General features: G+C 59.0%; 6 protein-coding genes across 6 annotated transcripts; 2 read left to right on the top strand and 4 right to left on the bottom strand.

The window, feature by feature from the left end:
• Window positions 1-1,620: 1,620 nt before the first annotated feature.
• Window positions 1,621-6,017, top strand: HRG_03467 (sec7 domain-containing protein; the record flags this gene model as incomplete). The annotated part of the gene is made up of 6 exons (XM_044861938.1): window positions 1,621-2,445; window positions 2,506-2,600; window positions 2,652-2,679; window positions 2,746-2,993; window positions 3,063-3,961; window positions 4,021-6,017. The coding sequence occupies 6 exons, from the start codon at window positions 1,621-1,623 to the stop codon at window positions 6,015-6,017; spliced, it is 4,092 nt and encodes a 1,363-aa protein (XP_044722964.1).
• A 693-nt stretch (window positions 6,018-6,710) lies between these two features.
• On the bottom strand, window positions 6,711-8,005 carry HRG_03466 (glycosyl hydrolases family 16 domain-containing protein; the record flags this gene model as incomplete). Its single annotated transcript, XM_044861937.1, has 3 exons — window positions 6,711-7,382; window positions 7,521-7,831; window positions 7,909-8,005. The coding sequence occupies 3 exons, from the start codon at window positions 8,003-8,005 to the stop codon at window positions 6,711-6,713; spliced, it is 1,080 nt and encodes a 359-aa protein (XP_044722963.1).
• An 831-nt stretch (window positions 8,006-8,836) lies between these two features.
• Window positions 8,837-9,826, bottom strand: HRG_03465 (uncharacterized protein; the record flags this gene model as incomplete). The annotated part of the gene is made up of 4 exons (XM_044861936.1): window positions 8,837-9,088; window positions 9,308-9,464; window positions 9,526-9,659; window positions 9,746-9,826. The coding sequence occupies 4 exons, from the start codon at window positions 9,824-9,826 to the stop codon at window positions 8,837-8,839; spliced, it is 624 nt and encodes a 207-aa protein (XP_044722962.1).
• Window positions 9,827-13,376: 3,550 nt separating this feature from the next.
• HRG_03464 (ankyrin repeats (3 copies) domain-containing protein) lies at window positions 13,377-15,113 on the bottom strand (the record flags this gene model as incomplete). Its single annotated transcript, XM_044861935.1, has 1 exon — window positions 13,377-15,113. One exon carries the CDS (start codon window positions 15,111-15,113, stop codon window positions 13,377-13,379), a length of 1,737 nt encoding a protein of 578 aa, XP_044722961.1.
• Window positions 15,114-16,266: 1,153 nt separating this feature from the next.
• Window positions 16,267-17,484, bottom strand: HRG_03463 (uncharacterized protein; the record flags this gene model as incomplete). The annotated part of the gene is made up of 1 exon (XM_044861934.1): window positions 16,267-17,484. The coding sequence occupies one exon, from the start codon at window positions 17,482-17,484 to the stop codon at window positions 16,267-16,269; it is 1,218 nt and encodes a 405-aa protein (XP_044722960.1).
• Window positions 17,485-19,727: 2,243 nt separating this feature from the next.
• Window positions 19,728-23,824, top strand: HRG_03462 (ubiquitin carboxyl-terminal hydrolase domain-containing protein; the record flags this gene model as incomplete). Its single annotated transcript, XM_044861933.1, has 7 exons — window positions 19,728-19,869; window positions 19,927-21,413; window positions 21,531-21,915; window positions 21,981-22,244; window positions 22,296-22,540; window positions 22,589-23,257; window positions 23,309-23,824. The coding sequence occupies 7 exons, from the start codon at window positions 19,728-19,730 to the stop codon at window positions 23,822-23,824; spliced, it is 3,708 nt and encodes a 1,235-aa protein (XP_044722959.1).
• Between the last annotated feature and the right edge of the window lie 415 nt (window positions 23,825-24,239).

Here is a 24,239-nt window from a genome sequence, read left to right as displayed (position 1 = left end):
TACATGGTGTTTCAAGCATTGTCGAGTTACACCACCGACGCAACATACATACGTGCAGTACACACTTCGCACAGGACACGCCCAGTCTTATTGCTGAGGACAAGAGGTAAAAAGGCCATGCAAGCCGAGGGCGCGGGCCAAGAAGGATGAGCGAGTATGCGAGGAGCAGCCCACACATGCAGCACCGCACATGCATGGACCTGCGCCGACTGGAATGTGTCTAAGCGACAGCCGTTGGCTTCTTTTTTTTCTTCCTTTTCTCGCTCCAGCTCTCTCTCTCGTTCACAAACGAGGCGTCTTCGGTTCCAAGTCTATTGGCCGCGACGCAGTCTCGGCCGGTCCAATCTGCGCCAGCGCGTGGTCAGTAGACTGCTCGCGGGCCGGGGCGTGTGTCTGAGCCCGGTCGAATGGTCAACAGGAAGTAATCGCTTGACTCTATTCGTGTACGTGGTTAGCTATAGAAGGCGAAAGGAAAAGGGGGGGAACAGGGTCGCACGCGTGGTGCACGGCACGCCCTGACTTGTCTCAAGCGTTTCAGAAGAGGAGACCGCTAGACTCGGCGAGTGAGGACTGGCAGGAGGGGGAAAAGAAAGCAGAGAAACGAGGCGAATCGGAAGAATGGATTGAAGTCGAGTGTGATGGAGGCAGCGCCTATTTTGCGCTCGCATGTCGGTGATGAGCGGGTGATGAGCGGGTGATTCGCTGCCTCGGAGCAGGTAAAGAAAGATGAAGACGCCGATTCACGTCTCGTTTTCCTTTTTGCGCCTCCAAAGTCACGTCGACTGCGCTCCGAGGCAGTGCGGCAGAGTTCAGGGCCAAACAAGAGTCTCACTCATTCAATTGGGTGTCATTTGCGCGTGCGCCTCGGCCAGGGGACCTCTGCCACTGCCCATTACCACCGCGACGCCGCCCATTACCACCACAACGCCGCCCATTACCACTATAAACGCCGCCCCATTGCCACTGTAGCCTCTCCCTAGTCCTAGCACCCCTCCCCGCACCCCAAATCTCTCCACGACGCCTCTCCTCCTCTCCTCTTCGCCCTCCTCTTCCTCCTCCCTCCCACCAACCAAAGTCGCGGATAGCGATCCAAGACAACCCACATTTAGGCCACCCCCAGCGTCGCCAGCAGCAGCAGCACGTCCCCTTGCAGGCACACAGCAGTCCTCGTCGACCGACGACGGCCCATTGTCCGCGCAGAGGCGGATCCCCACCGTCCTCCTCCGTCGTCGCCGCCTCTCGAGACTCTCTCGCCCACCCCGGCCAACAAACCCACACGCCCCCCCTGTTGTTCTCGTGCCGCGCCGCCCATCTCAATCTCAAAGGAAAAGCATCCCGTTCACTCAGTTCCAGGCCCGGGCGATGGCTGCTGCCCAGACGGACGGCGCCTGACTAGAGCCTCCCTGCATACGGGCTGCAGCTTGTCTTGTACGCCGGCCGGACGTCTGTTCATGTCTGCAGAGCCCGTCGTCCCCTGCCTCGCCTCGCTCCTGGGCGCGCCCGCCCACCGTGCGTGCACTGCCCGGCGCAATGGCCGACCACTCCTCGTCCCGTCCTGGCCCCCGGGACTCGCACGACTTGACCCCCCGAGACGTGACCCGCGATTCCCTCGTCGCCAACATGCTGCTGTCTCTTGACCAGTTCTCTCTCGCTCCCCCCCAAGGGCCCTTGTCCGCCGCCGCCAGCACCACCATGACGACGGCTGCCTACGACGACTTTCCCACCCGACTCTGGGCCAACGACGCTGCGAGCTCGCGACGCCGCTCCAGAGCCAACAAATCCTCGCACGGCTCATCCTCGTCGGATGTCTTCGACCCCGTCTCGACGCCCATCCCCCACAGCAACACCACCCCCAGCGACTTCCACACACAGCTCCTCCGCCTCGGCGTCGTACGCGACGAAGCCCACCGGAGCCGCCCCGGCACCTCGCCGCGCGCCAGCGCCCACGTCAGGCCTGCCAGGCACCGCAACGGGAGCAGCGGCAGCGCCAGCATTGACGCGGCGTACTCGGCCCCCAACCGCCACAGCCGTCCTGCGAGACGCTCTGCCAGCTTCGACCACGGCCTTTCTGCCCACGCCCTGCGCCGGCTGAACCAGTTGTCGCCCCCTCGCGCTGACCTTGCTCCTCGACATGAAGACGACGGTGACGATTATAATGATGACCAAGACTACAACGACCGAGACGACGACGACGACTACAGCGCCGCTCCAATGCCGACGATACCCAGCGGCCCTCGCCGCGAACCTTCAACTCCCCTCCGCTTCCCTCCTCCGCCTCCCGAGCCCGCCGACTCTCGCTCCTCCGACCGCAAGAGGAGCTCTAGCCGCTCGACAAAGAGCTCAACGGCCCGCAGCAAACCATCAACCGGCCATCGCACGACGCCAGCCACAGCGACGTCGCCCGTCATGGCCCGCGCCGAAGCTGAGTCGGCTCCCGCCCCCAGCGTAGGCTACCGCAAACCAAAGGACAAGGAGGCGGAAGCGTCCTTGGCTGCTCCTGCGCAGCAAAGAGAACGGCCTGGCTTCTTCAGGCGCGTCTTTGGTGGTGGCTCCTCCAGGACTAACCTCGCCGCCGCAGCCAATGCCGGCAGTCATGACCCGCAGGCCTCTTCCCTTTCTCCTCCCTCTCCCGAACAGTATCGTCCCGGCAGCAACAACAAGGCTCACCAGCAACCGCACGCGAGCCAGTCCAAGGCGTCCTCGGCCCTTTCTTCGAGGGACTTGTCCTCCGCTTCACTGACGCAGCAACCGCCGCTCCAGAAGAAGTCGTCCAACTTCTTTCGCCGCCGGAAGAAGTCGGCCGTCGACGAGACGCCAGCTCCGCCCAACCTCGGCTCTCTCCCTCCCCTCCCTTCCCTCGATACCGTCGCTTTACCGGCGGCCGCCGCGAGGGAGGTGGCGGCATCCGCACAGAAGAGCCCGACAAGCAGCCTGCGCATCGTCATGAACCCCTACCTGAACGGTGGGGCTGCCGGCTTGGGCCTTTCAAGCATGTCAGCATCATCTCCCCTGGCGGACATTACAAACACGGCTCGCGATCGGCCTACGCAAAGTGCCGGCAGGGAAGGGTACAGGAGGGGCTTTACTCCAGAATACGAGCCGAGCCCGAATGCGCGCATTAGGACTGTCCACTCGGAGGATGGCGGTGCTCGGCTCCACGAAGCCGATGGCACGCCAGACAGAGCGGCCGCGCAACGATCGAGAGAGACGTCCGAGACCGGAGACAGCTCCTTCCTTGACCTCGACGGCTGTAGCGACAACGAACTCGGTTCGCCTGAGCGGCAGGGGGACAAGGGGTCGGTCAAGGGAAAAAGGAAAATGAAGCATCAGAAGAAGCAGACGAGCAAGGATGCTGACAATAAGCTGGCTGGGCTTGCTCAGCACGAGCAGGACCCCGACGCAACCATTCGAGGCAATAAGCACGCGCCCGCGCTCTCGGGGCAAGACGACCGCGAGCCCAACCGCCCCTGCCTCGCACCTCCGTCTGCTCGGGCCACGAGTCCCCGATCTCTGGGCTCCACCTCGACGGGCTACAAGACGGCGCCCAGCGCCCCGCCCAGCGTTCTCGTCGAGAGCACTCCCGACGAGTCTGGCGCCCGAGTTCTCAGCACCCTTGAATCCATCCAGTCCGACGAGCCCCTCGACGAACCCGAATTTGTGGTGGGTGAGCCGACCGAGGACGACCGGCAAAAGGCGCGAAAGATTTACGACGGCGGCCAAGGCTTCATCCAAAAGGAAAAGGCCGCCTCGTGGATGGGCGAGGAGGGCCCCGTGCGCCAACGGACTCTGCAGGCGTACATGGAGCTGTACGACTTCAAGGATAAGAGTGTCCTGGGTGCTCTGCGTAGTGTGTGCGGGCGACTGGTTCTTCGCGCTGAGACGCAGCAGGTGGACCGGATCCTGGTCGCATTCTCCAAGCGCTGGTGTCTATGCAATCCTTACCACGGATTCAAAGCGACAGGTATGTGCCCTTGTTTGATCCGGGGGCGGGGGGGAGCTGCGTGGGCTGACACCTCCCAGATGTTATTCACACCATCTGCTACTCCATCATGCTGCTCAACACTGATTTGCACCTGGCAGACATTGAGCAAAAGATGACGCGCAGTCAGTTCGTCAAAAACACCATGACTACCATTATGCAGGCCGTGGCCGAGTCCGCACCCGGCGCGTTTGGCCGTCCCAGTATTCTTCCCGAAAAGAGCTCCATCCTCGGCGGCGATCACGGACGCGCCTCTCCCGACCCCGAGCGCGTCCTTCGTCGAAGCTCCTTTCTCCCTCGCTCGGATACCCAAGGTAGCCTCATGGAGGACTGCGGCCCCTTGGTCAAGGCCCCGTTCCACGGCTCGCTGCGGGCGTGGGAGGAGCAGGTCGAGCTGGTGCTCAAGAACATCTACGCGTCAATTCGTGACCAACGACTCCCGCTTTTTGGCGCCGAGCCGGACAAGCACCTCGGCGCCGCCCTCTCCCAGAACAGCCTGTCCGTCATGGGCATGCTCAAGAGGAGCCCGAGCGTGCTGAGCAAGTCGCCCTCGGAGACGCAGCTGTCATCGCGCGGCCGCGTCGCCGAGAGCAGCCGCACCAGCGTCTCGCGATGGACTTCCAAGAGTCGCTCGAGGCCGGGCATCGGCCGCAACGGCTTCTCGTCCAGCCGCACGAGCTTCGACGACGGGCACTCGGTGTGGAGCCCGGCCATGTCGTCGGCGACCTGGAGCCGGTATTCGCTGGGCCGGACGCAAGGCTCCGCGTCGCAGGACTCGTTTGCCCCGACCAGGCCTCGCGGTGACTATCAGCAATCGGTCGGGTTCGCCAACGCGCTCAGCCAGGCCATTGTCCGCGAGGACGAGGCTGCCGGCAACGACAATGCTCCCTCGATTCTGAGCTCCGACGTGCCCGCGGGGCAGCTCCTCGAGGACGAGACGTTGGAGCTTGCCGGTCCGCCGTGGGTAAAGGAAGGCATGGTCGTTCACAAGCACCATCTAGACGGCGTGGGCAAGAAGGCTCGGGATCGCAACTGGACCGAGGTCTTTGCCGTCGCTCAAAAGGGCCAGCTCAGCCTGTTCTCCTTTACGGCCAACAAGTCGGCGGCTCGCCAAAAGGGCCGCGCCAGGAATGCGCCCAGCGGCCCGGTAGGAGGCGGCAACTGGCAGGACAGTGCCGTCTGCCTGGGCACCTTTAACCTGCGACTGACACTGGCCTCGGCGTTGCCGCCACCCGGGTACTCTAGGACGAGGCCCCACGTGTGGGCGCTCAGCCTGCCGACGGGCGCCGTTCACCTATTCCAGGTGGGCACGCCCGAGATCATCCGGGAGTTTGTTCACACGGCCAACTACTGGAGCGCGCGCCTCAGTTCCCATCCGTTTGTCGGCGGCATAAGCAACGTCGAGTATGGATGGAGCGAGTCCATTGTCAACAATGCCCTGGTCACTGCTGTCAACGAGTCGACTGCCGCCGAGCCGACAACGGCAAGCGGCGCCAGGCCCTCGCGTCCCGGGAGCAGCGCCGCCCACGCGAGAAAATCGAGCATTGCGAGCGGCAGCTTCCGGGCTTCCAGCTTCGACCAGGTGGCCGGGTCGTTTGCGCAAGGCAGCGGGCGGGGAGGCAAGCTGCCTGGGGATCGCATCCACATCGCCGAATGGGCACCCCCGACGCAGAGCATGCGCCCCAGCAAGGCCGCCGAGGCGGAGCAGCTGGACACTCTGGTGGCCTACGTGAAGAGCATCGAGGCCGACTTGCAGACGCACAACCAACTCCGCAGCCCCATGCTCCTGGCCTTTACGCCCAGGGGCCACAATGCGGGCAAGGCAATGGCCAACTGGGAGCGCAAGAGCGCCTATCTGCTGCGGGAGATTGTCAAGTTCCGCACCTACGTCGATTGCCTGCAGCAGGCCGAGGCGAGGAAGCGCGAGGTGTACGCCGAGCGGAACCTGGCACACAAGGCGGCCAGGGGGGAGCTGAGCGACGGCGACATGGACGTCAGCGACGGGGAGGAAGCTGACGAGACGCTGAGGCCTGCGTGATGGCGCCGCCGCAAGCCAGTTGGGCCGGACTGCCCATGTCGTCTTCTGCTCACCTCTGATGAACAACCCTACACGTCTTGGCGAGAAGCTCGTGGACGCTCCATCCCTTATTTTCTTGACGGTTGCCTTTACTCTGCTAGTCGTTTCCTTTGTCGAGCTCGAGACGATACCCTTTGACCTGGCCTCGTACGCCTTTCCCGCTCGACTGGGCGTCGGCAGAATGGGAAGAAGGACGCGTGCGATGATTGCGTTGATGCCTTGCGGAACCGAGAGGACAAATCTGGCCCGGCCACCTAAGCGAGGGGTTTGAGCAGTCGGAAGTGTAACGAAATCAAGTTGTGTAACGGATTATGATCTGGCATAGGAACACACCCTACTTAGGAAAAGCATTCACGTTGTCTGGCTCGAATTGCGTGTGCAGGCTGTCGTCTAAGTAGGGTTCGACGATGCCAAGTGCTCTTCGGTAGCTGAGGCAAGCAGCTCCTGTGTCAACAAGCAGCAGCTGCAGGCTGCGTTCTTACATGTGTGCGTTTTTGAAGCAGGTAAACGTAACGTCGGTACTATTTATACCGGCATTGGAGAAGCATATTATATTCGTTTAGACAGGGACATGGGGGTATGATTGGTGTGGTAGTCGTGCAAGAAGCGGAATATTATAAGAAGAGGAAGAAACAGGCAGTGAAGGAAGAAGCACTACAGAACCAGCAGCCAGCAAAGGCACACAATGGCGGCCAGCGGCGACGAGAGGCCGAGCAAGACGGCCGCGTCGTCCTCGTCCTGCTGGCCCCCCTCGGCGCCCGCCTCAGCCGTCGGCGTCGGGCCCGGCTCCCCGGCAGCAGAAGGCGAGGCGGTGGCCAGATCGGCGCCGGGAACCCTCTCCTCGCAGCCATCGACAAGGACGTGGCGCCAGCCGACGGTCCTCTCATCGTAGCGATAGCGAACGGCCGCCCCGTCCCGGGCGCGCGTACACCCGCCCATGTAATCCTCCACCTCGACGGCGGCAAAGTGGGCAACAAAGGGCGCCCCGCTGCCCTCCCAGTCGGGCGGGCCGCCGGCCCAGCGGACCTCGCCCGGGTCGCTGGCGGCGGTGCCGTTGGCGACGGACCAGACGCCGAGCTTGAGCTGCATGGGCGTCTGGGGCCAGGCGCCGGGGGGCAGGAAGTTGTCGCCGAGGCGCCACGTCTTGCGCGGGGCGGCGTCGATGGAGAGGACGAGGCGCGTGTCGGTCCATTCGATGGTGTAGGTGTGGTAGGCGTCGTAGGAGGAGGTGGGCAGGGGGTAGGTGTCGTTGTAGGTGTTGAAGAGGGCTTTGCCGTCGTAGAAGTAGTTGGAGGCGGCTTGTTTTTCGTAGGCGCCGAGCAGCTCCTATGAAAAGATGAGAATCAACTTGTTCTCCGTCTCTGGACATTTTGTGTCCTGTTGTCCTCTGTTCTCCTGCGTCTTCGATTCCTTTTGGCCAACGGGCGAGGAGTGCTCAAGAAAAGGGGTAATGCTCGTGCTCACCCAGTCAATCTCGTCCCCCGAATCAGACTTGAGCGTAATGGCCGTCACGATGCCCTGGCCCTTGGCCGCCTTGACCGTGACGCTGACCTTGCCGAAGAGCATGTACTTGCGGCTCACGAGCGTCGGCGCGTCGGCGGCCTTCCACACGCCCACGGCGACGCCCTCGGCGGCGGTGCCAAAGCCGAGGCGCCGGCGGTCGTGGACGGTGTCGTTGTCGATTTCCCAGAAGTCTTCGAGGTCCTTTTGGTCCCAGCCGGTGGTGCTGAAGTTGAAGGAGGCTTTGCCGGCAAAGGCCGGGTCGGGGGGGCAGCCTGCGTGTGTGGCATGTTTGCCAGTCAGCAGGTGCCTCCTTTTCGACCTTGAATTGGAGAATTAGGATGGTCCTTACGCATGTCTTTGCGGAGAGGGTCGCAGTGGGCGAGGTCCTTGAGGCTGCCCAAGGCCCGGATGGCCATCGAGGCCGCGAGCAGGATGTTTCGCAGCATCTTGTCTTCAACTTTGGTACACCACTCTCGAACAATAACGGACGTGGCGTGGTGTCGATGGGCTATATCAACGAGGAGCAAGAACAAGGCCAGCGAAGAGAGGGCGAGGAAGGAGACTGATGCCTGGCAGCATGAAGGCGGGCCGGGATTTATGTCGGAGCACCTCTGGCTTCCCCTGGCGCCCGTGATTCACTCGCACCGAGAGGAAATTAAGCCGGCGCAACCAGGACGCACAGTGTATCATGGGGCCACATCGAGAGCTCCCGGTTGGGAAGAGGCGGCTGCCAGGCATCAAGGGGACGGGGGGGCCGGGAGCCCAACTTTCATCTCACGCGAGGGCGAAGCGTCGGGAAGGGACAAACACGCTGTTGTATCATGTCGGCACGACAGGCAGGGGCCAGCCCCTTTGTTATTTCCTCTATGAGCAGATAAGACGGGTGGGCGAATGGGCGCGCGAGGATCTTGGGATGCCATCGGGTCAGCAGGCTGAGTCGTACAGGCGGTCGGCCGAGTCTGTTTGGCAACTCGTGTCAAGGCACATGCTTGTTCCCCTTGACCTACGTTGCTCGCTCGCTTGGCTCGCCAACAGACTCGGCTCCACGTCATTCTCTTTCCCCTTGCCACGGGTGCTCACTGGTTGGGGAGGGAATCATGGCCAAAGGCACTCGTTCCCGGTGGCAATGTGCATAGGTGAGGGGAGCATCAGTGTCGAGAAGGCTTATGGATGTGTGTGAGCCCACGCATGTACGTGTGCCAGTTATGTACGTGTGCCAGTTATGTACATGAGCGTGAAAGACTGTCCCCGGGTCAATTCAAACAAAGAACAGGGGCTCAGCACGTGCGGAGCATGCCGGACAGCGCGCTCTTCTCGTCGTCGGTCACGGCCAGCTCGTAGTAGCTCTTGACCTGGACCCAGCTCTTGGCGTAGGTGCAGTGGAAGCTCTTGAGCGGCGGCTGCCACTCGTCGGGGCTCGAGTCGCTCTTGGCCCGGTTGACGTGGTTGGTGACGGCCCACAGCTGCGGGCGGGTGATGTCGTTGGCAAAGGACGTGCGCTGCTCGAGGGTCCACGACGAGGCACCGGACTGAGGAGGGGGGACGGGTCGGTCAGTACAGGGCGGCCTGGTGTCACGGCGGTTGCTCGAGAGGGTGGAAGGGGAGGGGAGGGCAGGACAGAGTCGTTTTTGTGTGCGTGCGTGTAAGTGAGAGAGAGGGGGGAAAGGGGGAGAGAGAGGAACAAGGAAGAGAAAGGGAGGGAGAGGAGATGGGCGAGGAGATGGGCGAGGAGAAGAAAAGGCCCTCACAATCCAGGCATTCTTCAGCGGGACCATGTGATCGATGTCAATGTCGCTGGCATCGGTCAAGACGGCGCCGTCGTAGGGACTCTTCCAAGTTCCCGACACGGCTCTGCATGCGCCGTTGGTCTTGACGTTGGCGCCGTCTCGTTTCAGCACAAACTCGCTACCGGGGGCCGAGTCAGCGCTCACAACGGGCCAGCCGAGGCGGTCGAGTCTCGTCCTACCGCGTGTTGCACGTTCCACTGATCTCCTCCCAGTGGGGGAACTGCTTCCGACTGTAGCCGTCGCCGCTGCCGGGCTCGGCAACCTCGAGGCCAGCCAGCAGGGTCCTGGCCGTGGACGCGTTGGGGATGCCGGGCTCCAAGCGTCCAAACCTCGGTCAGCTCCAGGTTCCAGCAAGGCACTCCTCCAAGTATACGGAAGGGGTTCCGGCAGGCCACGTACCGGGCTCGGGGAGGGGAGCGGGGCCGCGAGGACGACGGCGGCGGCGGCGGAGCCGAGGAGGACCGAGGCCGAGATCTTCATGGCGCCGGCACACCTCGCGTCTTCTACTAGTCTCCCGGCGGCGGGCTGCTTGTGGCGAGGTACGGAGAAGAAGACTTAGCGAGAGGACAGGAGAAGTTGGTATGCTCGACGGGTCAAGACAAAGATGAGAAGTGGTGGCGCGCACTGGCTAGCGCTTTTATAAAGACCGCGCAAAGGGGGGGGGGGCCGAGAAAGGGGGGGATGGTAAGACAGGCCGGTGTCAGCTTCTGGATCGTTTGGCCAGCGCGTGCCCATGGCGATGGATATCTGCAAAAGGGCCCCCCGTGCTCGCGTGAAGAAAGGGGCACTGTCTCTGGCGCCCACTTTTGAGTCAATAGAGCGGCGTAAGCTTCACGATGCGCACTGCAAGGTATGCAGCGAGCAACTCCGCCGCCGAGTCTGGATCCACGAGAGGCCCTCCCACGGCCAGACAGGAAAGGCAAGCATGGAACAAACGGCACGGCCGACGGGCCGACGGCAGGGGCCCTCGCCAGGTCCCGATTCGTTCCCCCGGCACGGCTCTCGTCGAGGTGGCATCTGATTGCCGATCGCCGGTGCTTACTTGCCGCAAGTGGAAAGTCGGCTGGCGCGGCCAGTCAGCGCGGTCCCAGGAATAGGCAGGTCCAAGAGCTTGGGTCCAAAGAGCGATGTAACTTGATGCGATAGGCTTAAAGTTGCCGGTGGAAGAGAGGGCGGGTGTCGGTGGGAGCAGGACGAGACGCTCCAAGGCCAGCCCCCCTGGTTTGTAAGAGTGTAGCCCTGCTGGCTCTTCTTGCCAATGCAATGTCACGGCAGTCTCAAGCTGAGGCGAGCGTCTTTGTTTGAAATACCCCCAATAAATTGGAGCACGCCAAAGCCCAGCAGGAGGCGAGTCTTTGCGGTTCCCGGCTGCTCATGCGCCTTGATGATGATGGACTGTTACACTGCAAGGTAAGCACAACCACAGGGACAATAGACTTGGGTGATGGTTCGCTGTCGACTGCGGCAGACGAGTCACCTGTTGGCGACGGGGACGTCCGCGCGTGGAATGGATAGGACGGGGAGACGACGGCCAGCGGCTGGGCGACGGTCGAGGAGACTGCAGACGGTCCAGCGCCGCGCGAACTATATGCTCGGTGAACTACTCGCCCGGCTGCTCGACTTGGCTGCTCGATTTACTATTCGACTAACCACTCGCTTGACTGCTCCAACGACTCCCGACTGTCTGCCCGCTTAACCGCCTGCCCGGCTGCTCGACTGGCTGCCCGATTGCCTGCTTCCCCGGCTGCTGCCTCTGCCCACCGTGCCGTTGCCCAGATAGACATTCGATCGGGGGCAAATACCAGCACTCAATCCCTCGAGTTCCTACCAAGAACTGACGTCCGGGCTTCCTTGTTCCTGGCAAACGTCAGCTCATTGCAACCCAGTGCCCCAGGTTTCGGTGCTCCTACATCCAAGGGGTATCCGGAAGCCTGGACCCATGGGCAGCCAGGCAGCTCGCCGAGTCGGCAAAGTTGTCTACTTCACCCGCAGGAATCAACCTGCGGCTTGCCGGCGAGTCAAAAAGATCGCAGTAGACCTTGGTCTCGCAGGGAGGACGTGGTGGGAAAAGCTCCCTCACTTGGCTGCAGAACGCGACAAGATTCTCTTCCACCCAGGACACAGGCTGTACGTCCTTGAAGTTGCTCACGGGCATTTTTAACCGCCTGGCCACGGCCAAGACTAAAAGTTTCGAGAGTCTCATCTTGTCTCTGGAAGCTGAACAAGGTGCTTGACTGAAGAAGAGAGGCAACTTGACAAGAGATGTGGTTGGAATTAAGACGAGCTTCCAACCTCTTGTATCCAAGGGCAGCTCTTCTATTTCAAGTCGCCAACAAGGCTCGGTCCGTCCTGGTTATAAGCCAGAGAGTCTGCATCAGGCGAGAATTAAGGTCTAGAGAACCATGCCGCCCTTTGATCCACTCCCGGTTTGCTAGCCCCCTTTCCCTTGAAGAAGCTATTTACCATCCACCGGTCGGACTTTCCCTTGCAGATGAGGCCGCCTTTACCATACACTGGGTGATCCAAGCCTCTGCGTCTACAGACCGACGAGCCCATCTGCTTCAACGGCAGCATGCTTTAGAATTCACATGCAACGTGGGAATGGCGACTGCTCTCGTGACTGTAACGACGACTCACCTTATCTCGCTGTTTCAAAACTCAAAACCGTCCCAGATGAACCGGCCCGCCGCGGACAACCATCTTGGAGACTGTCAGCGAGTTTGAGGCATCGACTTGCGTCTGCCCATGTCAAAGGCCCACCTCTGGCCACCCAACACCAACCGCATAGTCAATCTCCCACCAATGAAACGTGTTGTCTGGATCTCTATAGCCCGAGGTACGTCGGAGTTAGTGTATCTCTGAAAGCTTAGTATACCATGAGGGCAAGTTACATGCGCACAAAGCTCTATCGCAACGTCATGGCTCGGAATAGGCCTCGCTGTGCTGTGTAACTAGCGATTGTGGGTGTGTGGTATCTCATTTTCATGCACGTGAGAGGGAAGCAAGAGGCAGATGCTGCCGCCGCCGTGGTCTAGTGTCCGCCGTGATGGGAGCTCTGGGGCCAGACGTGCTGTTTGTGTTCCAGCCTCTGTTGGGCGTCGTTTCATTGGCTTCGCAGATGAGCTACACTACATATCTGGGCCCTTGATGGAGCTGAAGCCGCCAAGTGAAGCATCCGGGACTTGTTTGTGGGCTCACCCAGTCTGTTGAGAGTGACGCAGCACCTGGATCTAGACATCGGAGCACCACGTGTTCCTGTCACACAGAAAGTATGATGACTCTGGCGGTGGACCTTGGAAGTTGCCAAGGGTTCATCCCATGAACAGGGGCGTTTTCTCTTGCAGGGGAGCTTGCCTGGCTGAAAAAGACGCTTCCCGTAATCTGGCCGGCTAAATCCAGACTTTGATTCGATCATGTTCGTTTGACGGCGTTGAGTCGTCACCATGGAAGGATTGACGCCCTTTGTTGAGGACTGGGTCAATGAACTGGCCAAGTGAAGCCCCATATGACGTGTCTTTGAATTCGATGGAGAGAGAATAAAGGGGAGAAGACGAAATTCAAAACATGGCATACGTGTTGCACTGAACTGGAGACGTCAAGTTGGCCGTGAGCGTGCCTCTGAGAGGAAAACTTTGCACCTTGCTTCTTTCTCCCTCTGCCCTTCTCATACAGGACACGGACAGCTCTCGCAGGATGAATTAACAGTTATATACATTCGTAACTTGGCGCCCATCTGGCTCCTTCTCTGACACGGGCTGCCGGACGTGATATGCGAAGTCAAGGAGTCGTGACTGGTCTATTAACGACGCCGCCGCCTGGGGCAAAGACATCCGCAGACGGCTCTGGTTTAGCAAGAACCAGGCAAACAAACAAAGAGCTGGGGTTGGTTGCTGAACCCCTGGACAAATCAATCAAGACCTGGGCAGTTTTGAGGGAATATTGAATTCCCCCCCTGACCCGACTTTCCTCTGCTGCTGGCCACGTCTCGCAACGCGCACTGGCCCTTCCAACGTCTCGGCCCTTGACCACCTCACTTCTTGCGTGGCATGTTATCCAGCAATGCTTGCATAAAAGGCCCAACTCCCTTGTCGCCTGGCTTTCGCAGTGCATGACCGCGCTCTATTACGCCGCGGTAGAGGTCAAGCGGAGTCTTGCCCTCCGAGTCCTTGGCAGTCGGGTCGACGCCCTGCGCAATCAGGATTCTGGCGCAATCGGGCAGAGAGTCGGCCCTGCTTGAAACGGCCATGTGATGCAAGTGGTTGAACTTGGTGATGCTGTGGTGCTTGAGCTTCAGGCCGCGTTTCAAGAGCTTGTCCAAGGTGCGTCGAAAGCTGAGTGTATAGGCCTTGACGCTGAAGTCGCCAGTCTCCCGTTCTTTCTCCCGTTCTTTCGCAAGCACTCGTGCAAAGCCGCCTTCTAGCAAATGATGGACGCATGTGAGCCCGGCATAGTCTTGCGCGTTCACCTCTACCCCTCGGTCCAACAGGGAATCAAGGACGTGGGAGCAGGTTGCGTAGTCGTAATGTTTGTTACCCAGCAGGATCATGAGAAGGGTAACGTGACGACCAAGTGTGAATGCTGGATCGAAGGCGGCCCCGGCCAGACGCATAATGTCTGGATGCCTTACCGCGGAGCTTCCCAGAAACTTGGGGAGAAAACCCCATTGCTCCAGAAGTCGAGGATCTTCGGGGAGGCACTCGTTAAACAAGTAGTCCAGGCTGGCCTGCGTGGCCCCGTAGTCGCACTTCTGGCCGCTCAAGGTGTCAAGTGTGTCTCTGACATCCTCGACGGTGAGGCCGAACTTGGCTCGCAGCCAATGCACGAGGTCTCGTTCGGCGCCAAGTTTAAGGCGGAGCAGCCCGGGGAGCACTCGATTGTCAAGCTCGGCGCCTTGGTCAATCATCTTCCTTACAAGCCTCGCCGTTGTTGTGCTTGGGACCTCCGGCGAACTCCAGACACCAGATTCGTCAGACAGCAGTATGTATAACGGGCGCATGTCATTTTTGCCCCTCCGATCCTGCTCAGGGCTCGATCTCGTGCCCAAATTCACGTCTGCTTGCTGCTCCAGAAGCAACTCGAGTAGACGATATGCACCACGAACTGCCGCTTCTCCCAGAGGGCTCCGGTTCTTATTGCTCACGATGTTGACTTCGGCGCCGCCCGCGATTAGCCCCTTGAAGGTAGTCTCGACACCTGCCACGTCTTTAAGATTGGCCATGGAGAACAGAGGGGTATCTCCCTTCAAGTCTCTTGCGTTGCAGTTGGCGCCATGGCGGATGAGAACCTGGGCACTCGCATTCCTATAGTCGGCCGAGCACGCCCGATGCAGCGAGGTCCGGGTCTTGCTGTCTGTGACGTTGACGTCAATGCCTCTCTGCGTCAGTCGTTCGACCAACTTCACGTCTCCCAGATACACCGCGAGATGGATCATGCTCCCCCATGAGTGCTGTTTCCATCCGTCGATAACGTTGAACTTAGCATGAGCATCGCCGAAATCGAGACATCGGTGGATAAAATCGACAGTCTTTTCAAGGTCAAATTTTCCATCAAGATAACCCTGCGCTGCCCAACTCAACGCCGCCCCTCCCTCGTTCTTGTACAGGACTTTAAAGCAAGTTAGCTTGAATCGATCGGGTTCCCCGGGTACGGCTTTCGCAAGCTTGAACAAGTCCGTTGTCTTGTTTAGATAGACGAGCTCGCAGATTTGGTAGACAAGCTCGCGAGGGAGCTGCGTGAGCCCGACCGACTGGGGAGCGATTTTCGACATTGCTCTTGAGACTGATGCTGGCTGTAGGCTTTTGCCGGCTTGTGTTTCGGCAGTTGAGTGTCGACTTGCAGTAGAGACGAAGAGCCGGAGATGTGTTAGCCAAGACTGTGGCTACTCTGTATCAGTGAAGAAGGTCCAAAGTAGAGTTTCATTTGCCACAGAGAAAGCTTGGAGGCCCTTATATTTTCATTCTTGCTCGCGTCTTCCGAGACATGCCAAAGTGACCGGCCTTTGTGCTGTCGTGTCCCGTCAAAGTCCATCATCTCTAGACAAAGCCTCCCGGCCTGTGCTTCGAAGCACCGGAGAATGTACAGCGAGCAGCTTTTGATCAAGTCACTGTGCCGACGCAATTTCAGGCAACGTGGCCCCGAAAGTCAACCAGCAGTTCATTCATCAAGGGCTCAACCCACTGCATGGAAGGCAGCACAGGGAAGGGAGAAGGGAGGGGAGACGGAACAAAGGAAGGGGTGAAGAATCAAGTGGTTGGTCGGCGGCAACCCCCGTCTTCGACACATGTGTTCGAACAACGTATCCGACCTATTTCGAATCAGTTCAGCTGTCGAATGGAACGCCTGGTGAGATCCATCCGTATGACCGTGTGTTCACGCACATGTCGTGAGCGGGAGTCGGACTGTCGCCGTGATTGACCACATCCAAACCCGTCATATTTCGGCGTCTGCACAGGGTCAGCACAGTTACAGCACAGACAAAGGCGGCTCACGCATCGAATCTTGTGATCCTTTCGCAACGCCGTTTGATATGCGACCTGGACATTCAGTCGTTCTACTACTGGGATACACTTGCGTGAGTCCGCCAAAGTAAACACTGACCCAAGCCATTGCCAATCCACTGTTTCTGAGAGACCGTTTCACCCTTTGCTTTTTTTTCTTGTTTTCCGAATTTTCTCCCCTCGCCATGGCCTCTTGTGAATTCTCAATCCCGACCCCGTGTTGTTCCTCTGCTCCCCCGCGTCCGTGCCACAAGTCGTTCATGTCGAATGCGTCTGTTGCCATGCCACGGTTCCACATGGCGAACGTTTCCGTATCCATGGCATCAGCCTCGAATGCGAGGTCGTCGTCTCGCAGTTGAGCGAGCAGTGCTTGCAGTGCTCCCACGCCCTCGCAATCCAGCAGCCGACACACCGACGACGCAGCTAGAGCTCTCCAAGCTCCTTGGCTCTGGCCTCGTGAATGAGCAGTCGGAGCTCCGCATAGGGTTGACTCAGCCTGCGCAGTCGCTGAAGGGCCGTGAGGCCCTCCTGGTCCGTGATGCAGACCGACATTCCACGCTCGATGAAGAAGTTGGCGTCCTTAACGGCCTGGCTCTCGCGCCCGTTTGTCGTTCCCAGCTTGTGCACAATCATGTGTAGAAAACTCATCCCATCTTCTGGGGAAACGTAGTTGGCATCGAAGGTGAGGGTGTGCACATATGCCCAAAGGCCGTGGTTGGGCGTCTTCAGCGCAGTCGCCACCAAGTCGGCCGCATCGTCCGGGGGCGGGCATTCGGCTACCAAACGCAGGTAGAATACTTTGTCCCCCTTCTGGAATGCTTGCTCCCAGGCGTATCTGAAGGCTCGGGCCGTCATGTGATGTTTATGATGCCTCAAGACGTTGTAACCCCGGGATGCTGATTGGAGCTTTGGGCATCTAACCCAACTGTATAGAGCAGCATTGGCCTCTGTCGGCCGGATGGTGGCGCCGTACTTTGTGACGAGCTTTTTGAAGAAGCCCGCCGGCACGTCATTGTACCGATTCATGAAATCGAGAAGAATCGAAGGGCCGGGGGGGGAGGCAGGGAGGTTGACATTGCCGCCTCGTTGGATGAGAAGATCCAGGAGGTCCTCAAGAGACTGGTTGCCTCCCCTTTCTCTGATCTTTTCGCACAAGGCATGGATGATGCTGGGTCCCGTGCCGTTCCCGTTGATGTTGGCCCCCTTGTCAATTAGAAACATCAGCAAAGCTTTCAGATCGTGAGATGCTCTCCCCCAGGCATCCACGTCGGCGAGAATGGCACAGACCAGCGGTGATTCCCCTATGATCACATGAGATGAGGCGTTGACGTCGGCTCCGCGTTCGACGAGGGTCACGGCGGCTTCGATCAAGTCCTTGCGTCTCTCGATAGCAGTTGCCTCTGCACAAAGATTGATGGCATGAATCAACGGCGTTCTTCCAAGAGCTGACCTAACATCGATTTCGGCCCCGGCTCGGAGGAGCCGAAGGAGCATCTTGGGGTTCGGAAATTCCTGCGAAAGGTGCAGTGGAGCAAGCCCGTCCGCGCCCATGGTCATGTTGATATAGCCCTCGCGATCCGTCTCCAAGATTTTCACGTGTACCTTGCCCATGTCGCCCGCAAAAAACTCGTTTTCGGACATGGTTGCGAATAGATGAAAAGCAGTGACGGCGTGGCCGTCCGCGTGCCCGTGATGCTCCCGCGTCAGTGCCAAACGTGGCGTTGCTCCAGCTTCGTGGAGCAGTTGGACCACTTTGTGATAGCCTCTCAAAAGCGGAAGTAGGAGCGGCAGCCATCTCGTTCGTCTGAGCTCGCGATATAGAGAAAGCCCGTGTTGGGAGAGACCCCCCCCGGTAATCATAGGAAGAATCCCCTCTCTCTGAAAAATGCGGAAGCCAGAGGCCAAAGCGTCGACGTTGGCTCCCGCGTCGAGAAGCTGCCCAACAATCTTGTCTCGTCCCAAAGCAGCGGCGTAGTGAAGCGCTGTGCAGTACTCACCCTCGTGCGCTCCATGATGGGTAGCGTTCGCATCACAGCCGTAAGAAAGAGCGTGTTTCAGCACCTTGTAGTTGATTTCAAGGCCCGTCTCCTTGATTGAGTCCCTCGCAGCCCATATGACGACCGATGAGCCGCCCTCGGTGGCATTCTTTCGGTAAGCGTGGGGGAGTGTAAGCTCCCACCACAGCTTGCTTGTCTGGCCCAAGCGAGCCAGGGAGCAGTAGTCCAGCTCGGTACAGACCATTTCCTTGAGCTCATTCAAAAGCCCGCTGAGACGATCCTTATCATCACCAAAGGGGATGACTCCACCTTGTTGATCCATGTTGATGGCGAGTTCCTGACTGACGTCTGCTTCCACCAAGTTCAAGTCCGCGTGGGTGAAGTGTTCCTGATCGCCTTGGAAAGAAGACATATCAACGACTGTGGCGAATGGGCAACCGAGTGCTGATGAGCAGTGCGGCGTTGTTACGCGTCAAGGACAGGATGAGATACCAGGCAGTTGTTCTTGTTTTCTCTCCCTTTCAGCTTTCCACGGCCGAGAGAATAGTCTCCAACAGTTCAGGATGCTGGCTTCAAAGGCTCAGGCCTTGCAGCTTGGCGAGCATGCAAGTGCAGGCGGCCTTGAGCCAGAAAGGTAGGTGTTGAGTAGTGCTGCGCTCTGTAGGGGTTTTCGCAAGTGCGGGCGCGGTGATGTGAAAAGAAGGAGGAAGGATGTTTCTGTGAAGAGAGAGCAAGGTTTGAAAAGTTTTTTGTGTTCGAGCAAATAGATATTGGCAGCTGGGCGGGTTGTCAGGCCGACGAGCCAGCTGTTCAACTTGGTCAGTTGAGCACAACGCACTCGGAGGAGGCGGTTTCAAGGGGCCTTGGGGTATTAAAGCTATAGCAAGTAACCGTAAGGCCTGTAGAGTGCGCGTAGGCCAGTCTTCTCGCATCCATAGCAACAACATGTTCCAACCTCCATGGCGCAGAGTGAGCTCGCGCCTACGCACAGCCAGCAGCTGGGCCGTGGGCAGGACTTTTGATCCGTTTCGCATGGTACTTGTGTCCAAATACATTAATATCTTGTAACAGCGAAGCAAGATTAGTCTCTAGGCTATTGAAACTGGTCAGCAAGGAGGAAGGCATTTTATCCTAAAGTCCACCAGCCGCCGTTCCAGTTCACAAAATGGGCGAATGCTCAAAGCGAGAGCGAGGATTGACGCAGAAAAGTTGAGCAGTGTATTTTTCTCCTTCACGGTTATTTAACAGGGCCGGTGGTTTTTCAAAGACCACCGTTGCTGGCTGCTTTTGAGCCATCCAAGTCATTGCTTGAGGATGGCTGCAGTGCCGCTGCACGTTGAACGTCAAACGTCGAGGCCCGAGGCTCTGGTGCTTACTTAAGCAGCTGTCTACCAGCGGCACCGTCAAGTGGGTCTGCTGAGTCATCCATCCTCGCCCAGCAGGAACCTTTGGAGCTGAACCTAAACCAAGTGGAACCTTAACCTTGGCTCCGGAGGCTGCGTCAGCCAACTTCGTCACTCTCGCCACCACCTCTCTCTCCTCCGTCAGCGCGCAACCTCGACGACGTCGTGGCCGGCCAAAAGCCGTCGTCCACGTCCATCTCTGCAGCTTTGTCGCCCGTCGATACCCCATGTAAAATGATTCAACGCCCAACTCGCGACTCCCGGTCTCCAGTCTATCACCCGTTGGAAGAGGTGGCCGTCGCATAAGCCTTCGCTTCCCCGACATCTCTTCCTCGTTCGATATCCAACTCACAAACGGGAAGCCTCTCAGCCTCCTTCAACGCGTCACTAACGGCCGTTGGCTCGACTCTCTCGCCCTTTCCCCCGCCGCGGCCGAGCCTCCATGCCCAATACCTGCCGACGCATTTCCCCGTAGCACTCCGACATGGCAGGCAAACACGATTTGCGGTCCCAGGACCAGGACACGAGCTCCTACGCGGCCCTTCCCGGCACAGAGCAGACAGATTTCGTCCCGCACAACATGACGACCATGAAGTCGCATCTTGTCCCCGACAGGGAGGTGGCTGGTAGGGTTTGCTTCTGTCGCAGCCTTCGTCAACGTCGCTAATCACTTCTTCCCCAAGGATCCCACCCGAGCCGATGGGTCTACGAGCTGACCAACAACGACTTCACCGTTTGCGACATGTTCGAGCGAGCGAGAAACGCCAAGCTCGACTGTACCTACTACACCTGGGATCATCCTCATAAGCTCGTCATCAACGGCAACCAGAGCTTTCAGACGCCTTCTTCGCGCGTTCTGTCATCCATCTGCCTCGACTGCCACTTCCACTTCGTCTTCAAAATGGCCTGGGACGAGGCCCATGCCGATGCTCGCTGTCACTCAAGCCAGGCACGCTGGCCTCTGCGGGATAACCAGTTTCCTTGGCATCACCTGGTTTGGGTGGGGTCCGTCTCGGATGCAGACATTCTCGATAACCACTCCAAATACTATCCTCTCTTGGCTCGCGAACACTTTGTCTGCTCTGCGCCGCCCTGCACCTTTCAGGTCACCCTTGAAGTTTCAGAGCCTCGAATGCACACGTGGTGGGTCCAGCTTCTGCTGGACCGAGACGCCATTCGTGAGCAGCTAAAGCTTTCAAGAGAGCAAGAACCGAGCCGGTACGAAGGGGCGACGGACGACTGGGCCGACCAGGCGCCGCTCAACCTCAACACGTACCTCAAGAATCTGCTCGAGTCAGACCCGGACGACGTTAGAAGCATATCGAAACGTAACAAGCGATTCGCTGTACTCTTCGGGCCTCGTTGCTTCTCCATCTTCCACCAACTAGAATTCTCGGAGCAGGTGCTGGATCGCAACGGCGTGGATGAAGGCGTCTTTACACCAAACGTCCCCGCCCCCCCTGGCGGTCCGTCCGGAGCGACAGAGCTGGGCACGTACCGTGCTTATCTGGAAGATGTCAGGGCCGAGGTTCAGTGTCTCATCCACAAGGCCGGGCAGGGCCCAGAGGGCCCGACTCTCTGCACCTCGGCCCTGCTTTCCGACCTCGGCTGCTCCGAGGTGGTCGATGTGAGCGAGAACCCCCTGGTCAACACCGAGCGCTACAAAATGCTTGGAGTCCTACCGACGCAATCCCGCGAAGTCATTGTCAACGCCTACAAGCGCCAATGGGACCTTCTCCCCACTCGGCGTAGGACTCTGGTCGATAACTTGATGGCCATCGCCAACGATATCGGCGAGGATCAGCTCTCCGACTACGCCATGACCCAATCCTCCGTCTTTGACAGTCAGCTCCAACGTCAGGGCACTAGTGACGACGACGGGGTTGTGTCGCAAGCCCTCAACTTCCTCGGTCTCCAGCCGCCAAACAACTACAGCGCCGACTCCATCATAGAGGCTTTCCGGCTGAAGCTGGCCAGGGATCCTGCTGATGCGGTCACTGCGCGGTCTATGCTGATGCTGATTGCCCGGACCTCGACAGACGATTCATATCAGGCCGCACTTCTCATGGAATCCGATTCTAAGATGTCGCTTGATACCGCCGCGACAATTCTTGGTCTGGATGTCCTCGATGTGCCTTGGCAGACGGCAGCAGAGACTGCCAGCAAGAAAGTGAGCACCAGCCCAACGCCCTAGGAGGACGAGGGCCCAAGCCATCACTCCGACGCCGATGGACTGCAGCCATCTTGGCCGCGCTCCGCACTCGAGCTATTGCTGACATTGTCGAAGCTGGAGAGAAGCAAGGGGCCAGAAGAAACAGAGGTATATCTTGACGCTTTAGATGCGATGGCGGTTCACACCGACTCTCCGACACTGAAGCAAGCCGCTCTAGAACTCCGCCAGGCCAATGGCTTCTTGGGTAGCAGTGACTCTCGAGGAGCCGCTGCCGGACAGCCGGTCGACTTGGCGCTCCCGGTGGGGTTGCACAATATCGGAAACACGTGTTACTTGAACAGTCTACTGCAGTATCTCTTTACTGTCAAGCCCATCCGGGACATTGTGCTTAACTACGAAGATTCAAGGCTGGATCTGACGGATGAAAGCATCAAGGCGCGTCTCCTGGGCGGGAACAAGATGCAAATGGACCGTGGCGAGGCCGTGGTGGCCCAGGCATGTAAGTGCCACTGACTCTGGCCTGTTTTCACGCCATCTGGCTGGCTGTCGCTAACATGGGAACAGTTGCACAGGAACTTGCTACGCTGTTCCGAAATCTGCAATCGTCAGACCAGGCCGCAACGCGGCCCTCTCAACGGTTGGCCAACGCAGTCCTGCTTTCAACGCACACGCTTCTTCACAGCCCAAAGCAGCCTGCGGCAGAACAGCCAGCCACTGCGCTGCAGCCGCCGCCTCTCCCCGCTCGGCCGTCCCCGGCCTTGCCCACCAATCCGTCACAAGACGTCGAAATGACTAGCTCGGCTTCTGTCCCAGAGTCTATGGACGCGGGTAGCAACTCAAGTTCTAGGACCTTGGTGGACCAGGAGGATTCGCGGTCAGATCGCTCTTATGAAAAGGTTGAGACGACGGCGATAGAACGGGAAACCAACCCGACAGAATTGGCTGCCAAGGAGCCACAGCAAGATGTGGATATCCAGATGGCTGACGTTGAGCAAGCCGTGGCAGGTGCCTCCGCGGCAGGCCGAGCCTCTGAGACCACTCACGAGACGAGCACGGCGGCAGAGCAGATGAGCGGCGGTGTGGCCACTGATGATGCTGTGGACTCTGTGTCAGTCGACCAAAAGGTCCTCAATGCCCTGGAGCACCAAAAGCGATCATCGGGCACTGACCAGCAGGATGTGGAGGAGGTCATGGGGAGCATCATCAACCGTCTGCAGGCGGCCATTCGACCTAGCTCCATTGACGGAAAGACTGGGATCCAGCTGGAGAAGATCATGGAGACCTTTTTCGTCACCACGGTGAACTACACGAAAAAATTTGACGAAAACATCTACCAGCATGAAATCAGCTTTGACCGCTCCATCACGGCGTTCCCTGCTCCAGATGGACCTTGCTCGCTATACGATGCCTTGGGCCGAAACTTTGACCAGCAGATTCTTGAAGAGAGTAAGCTGTCGAGGTACACGGCGATCAAGACATTACCACCAGTCCTTCACGTTCTCATCCAGCGATCCCAATCCATGGGCAGCAAGAACGGCAACCCGGTCGTTATTCCGGAAATACTTTACCTCGATCGCTACATGGACGCGCCCCACGACTCTCCGGTTTTTCGGCGCCGCGTCGAGGACTGGGCCCTCAACGACCGAATCGCAGATCTCAAATCGCAGCTCGGAAAAGCAGACCCTGACCTATCGTACATGGACTTTCTCGATGCTTGCACCAACGGAACCCAGGGCCGGAACGAGGGTGGCTCAAGTGGAGACCAAGAGTCGCCTCCTCGCGTCGCCGCAATGGGTGATAACTGGGATTTCGACGGACCAGTCGAAGACGACTTTCTTCTCGTAACGCCTACGCAGTCCAGCGACGCCGCCACCACATCCCGTTCCAGACAGGAGGATTACAGTTCGGTCGAAGCCCGCGGGACTCACGCGGCAATACGAGGCATGATGGACAAGGAGCTCGTGCAGCGGGAAAAGGCGCTGGAACAGCACCTGGACAGCATGAAGAGCATTCCCTACCGGCTTCACGCCGTCATCTGCCACCGCGGCCACCTGATGTCGGGCCATTACTGGGTCTGGATCTGCGACTTTGAGGATAGAGTCTGGCGCTGGTACAACGATGCAGACGTCAAGGAGAATAGGGACACGGCAGAGGTGCTGCAGACATTGAGCACGAGCGGGGAGCCATACTTTCTCTGCTACGTCCGCGACGAGGACAAGCACGAGTATGTTGATGTCCCCAAACGACAGCGCCCAACAGAACTTTCTCCTGAAGAGGCAGCACCGCCATCGGGGCCGACGCCGACGGACGCCGACGGCGATGTTAAAGTCTTAGACGCCGAGCAATCGACGCGGGGCGACGTGGTCGACGGCGACGGCGAGTCGCCACCGCAATATCGCATAGAGTAAGGTGGCTGGCCGTCAACAGGAATTGTGGGGAAAAGATGGCGGGGGAAGCATGTTTCGAGTGGTTGTCGTTGACCGACAGCGGCACCAAGGTGTGCGAGTGTCCAGGGAAGGTGATGATGGGAGGTTGCATCAGGCCCTTGGGGGTTTATCAAAGTGTTAGGTATGATGCCGGGCATCAGACATGACCCTCGACGTGCGAGGCCTCTGGGACGACGATTCGCGCAGGCAGCGTTCGCACAGCGAGCATGTTGGAGTTACGGCCGAATCCGGGCGCCAGTCAATAGACATGAAAAAGGAGACACGTCGACGTGATTTGCTCGGCTTCTAGTTTTGTACAACTGCGATTCTTCACGTGACTGAGCTGGTCTGAGACAGACGCCTTTTTGGAGAGGGTTGGACTGAACCCAGACACAGG

The sequence above is a fragment of the Hirsutella rhossiliensis genome (genome assembly GCF_020360975.1).
Source record: "Hirsutella rhossiliensis strain HR02 chromosome Unknown scaffold00003, whole genome shotgun sequence".
Taxonomy (NCBI): Eukaryota; Fungi; Ascomycota; class Sordariomycetes; order Hypocreales; family Ophiocordycipitaceae; genus Hirsutella; species Hirsutella rhossiliensis.
Note: the sequence above shows the minus strand (reverse complement) of the source record. Positions and strands in the feature narration are given on the sequence as shown.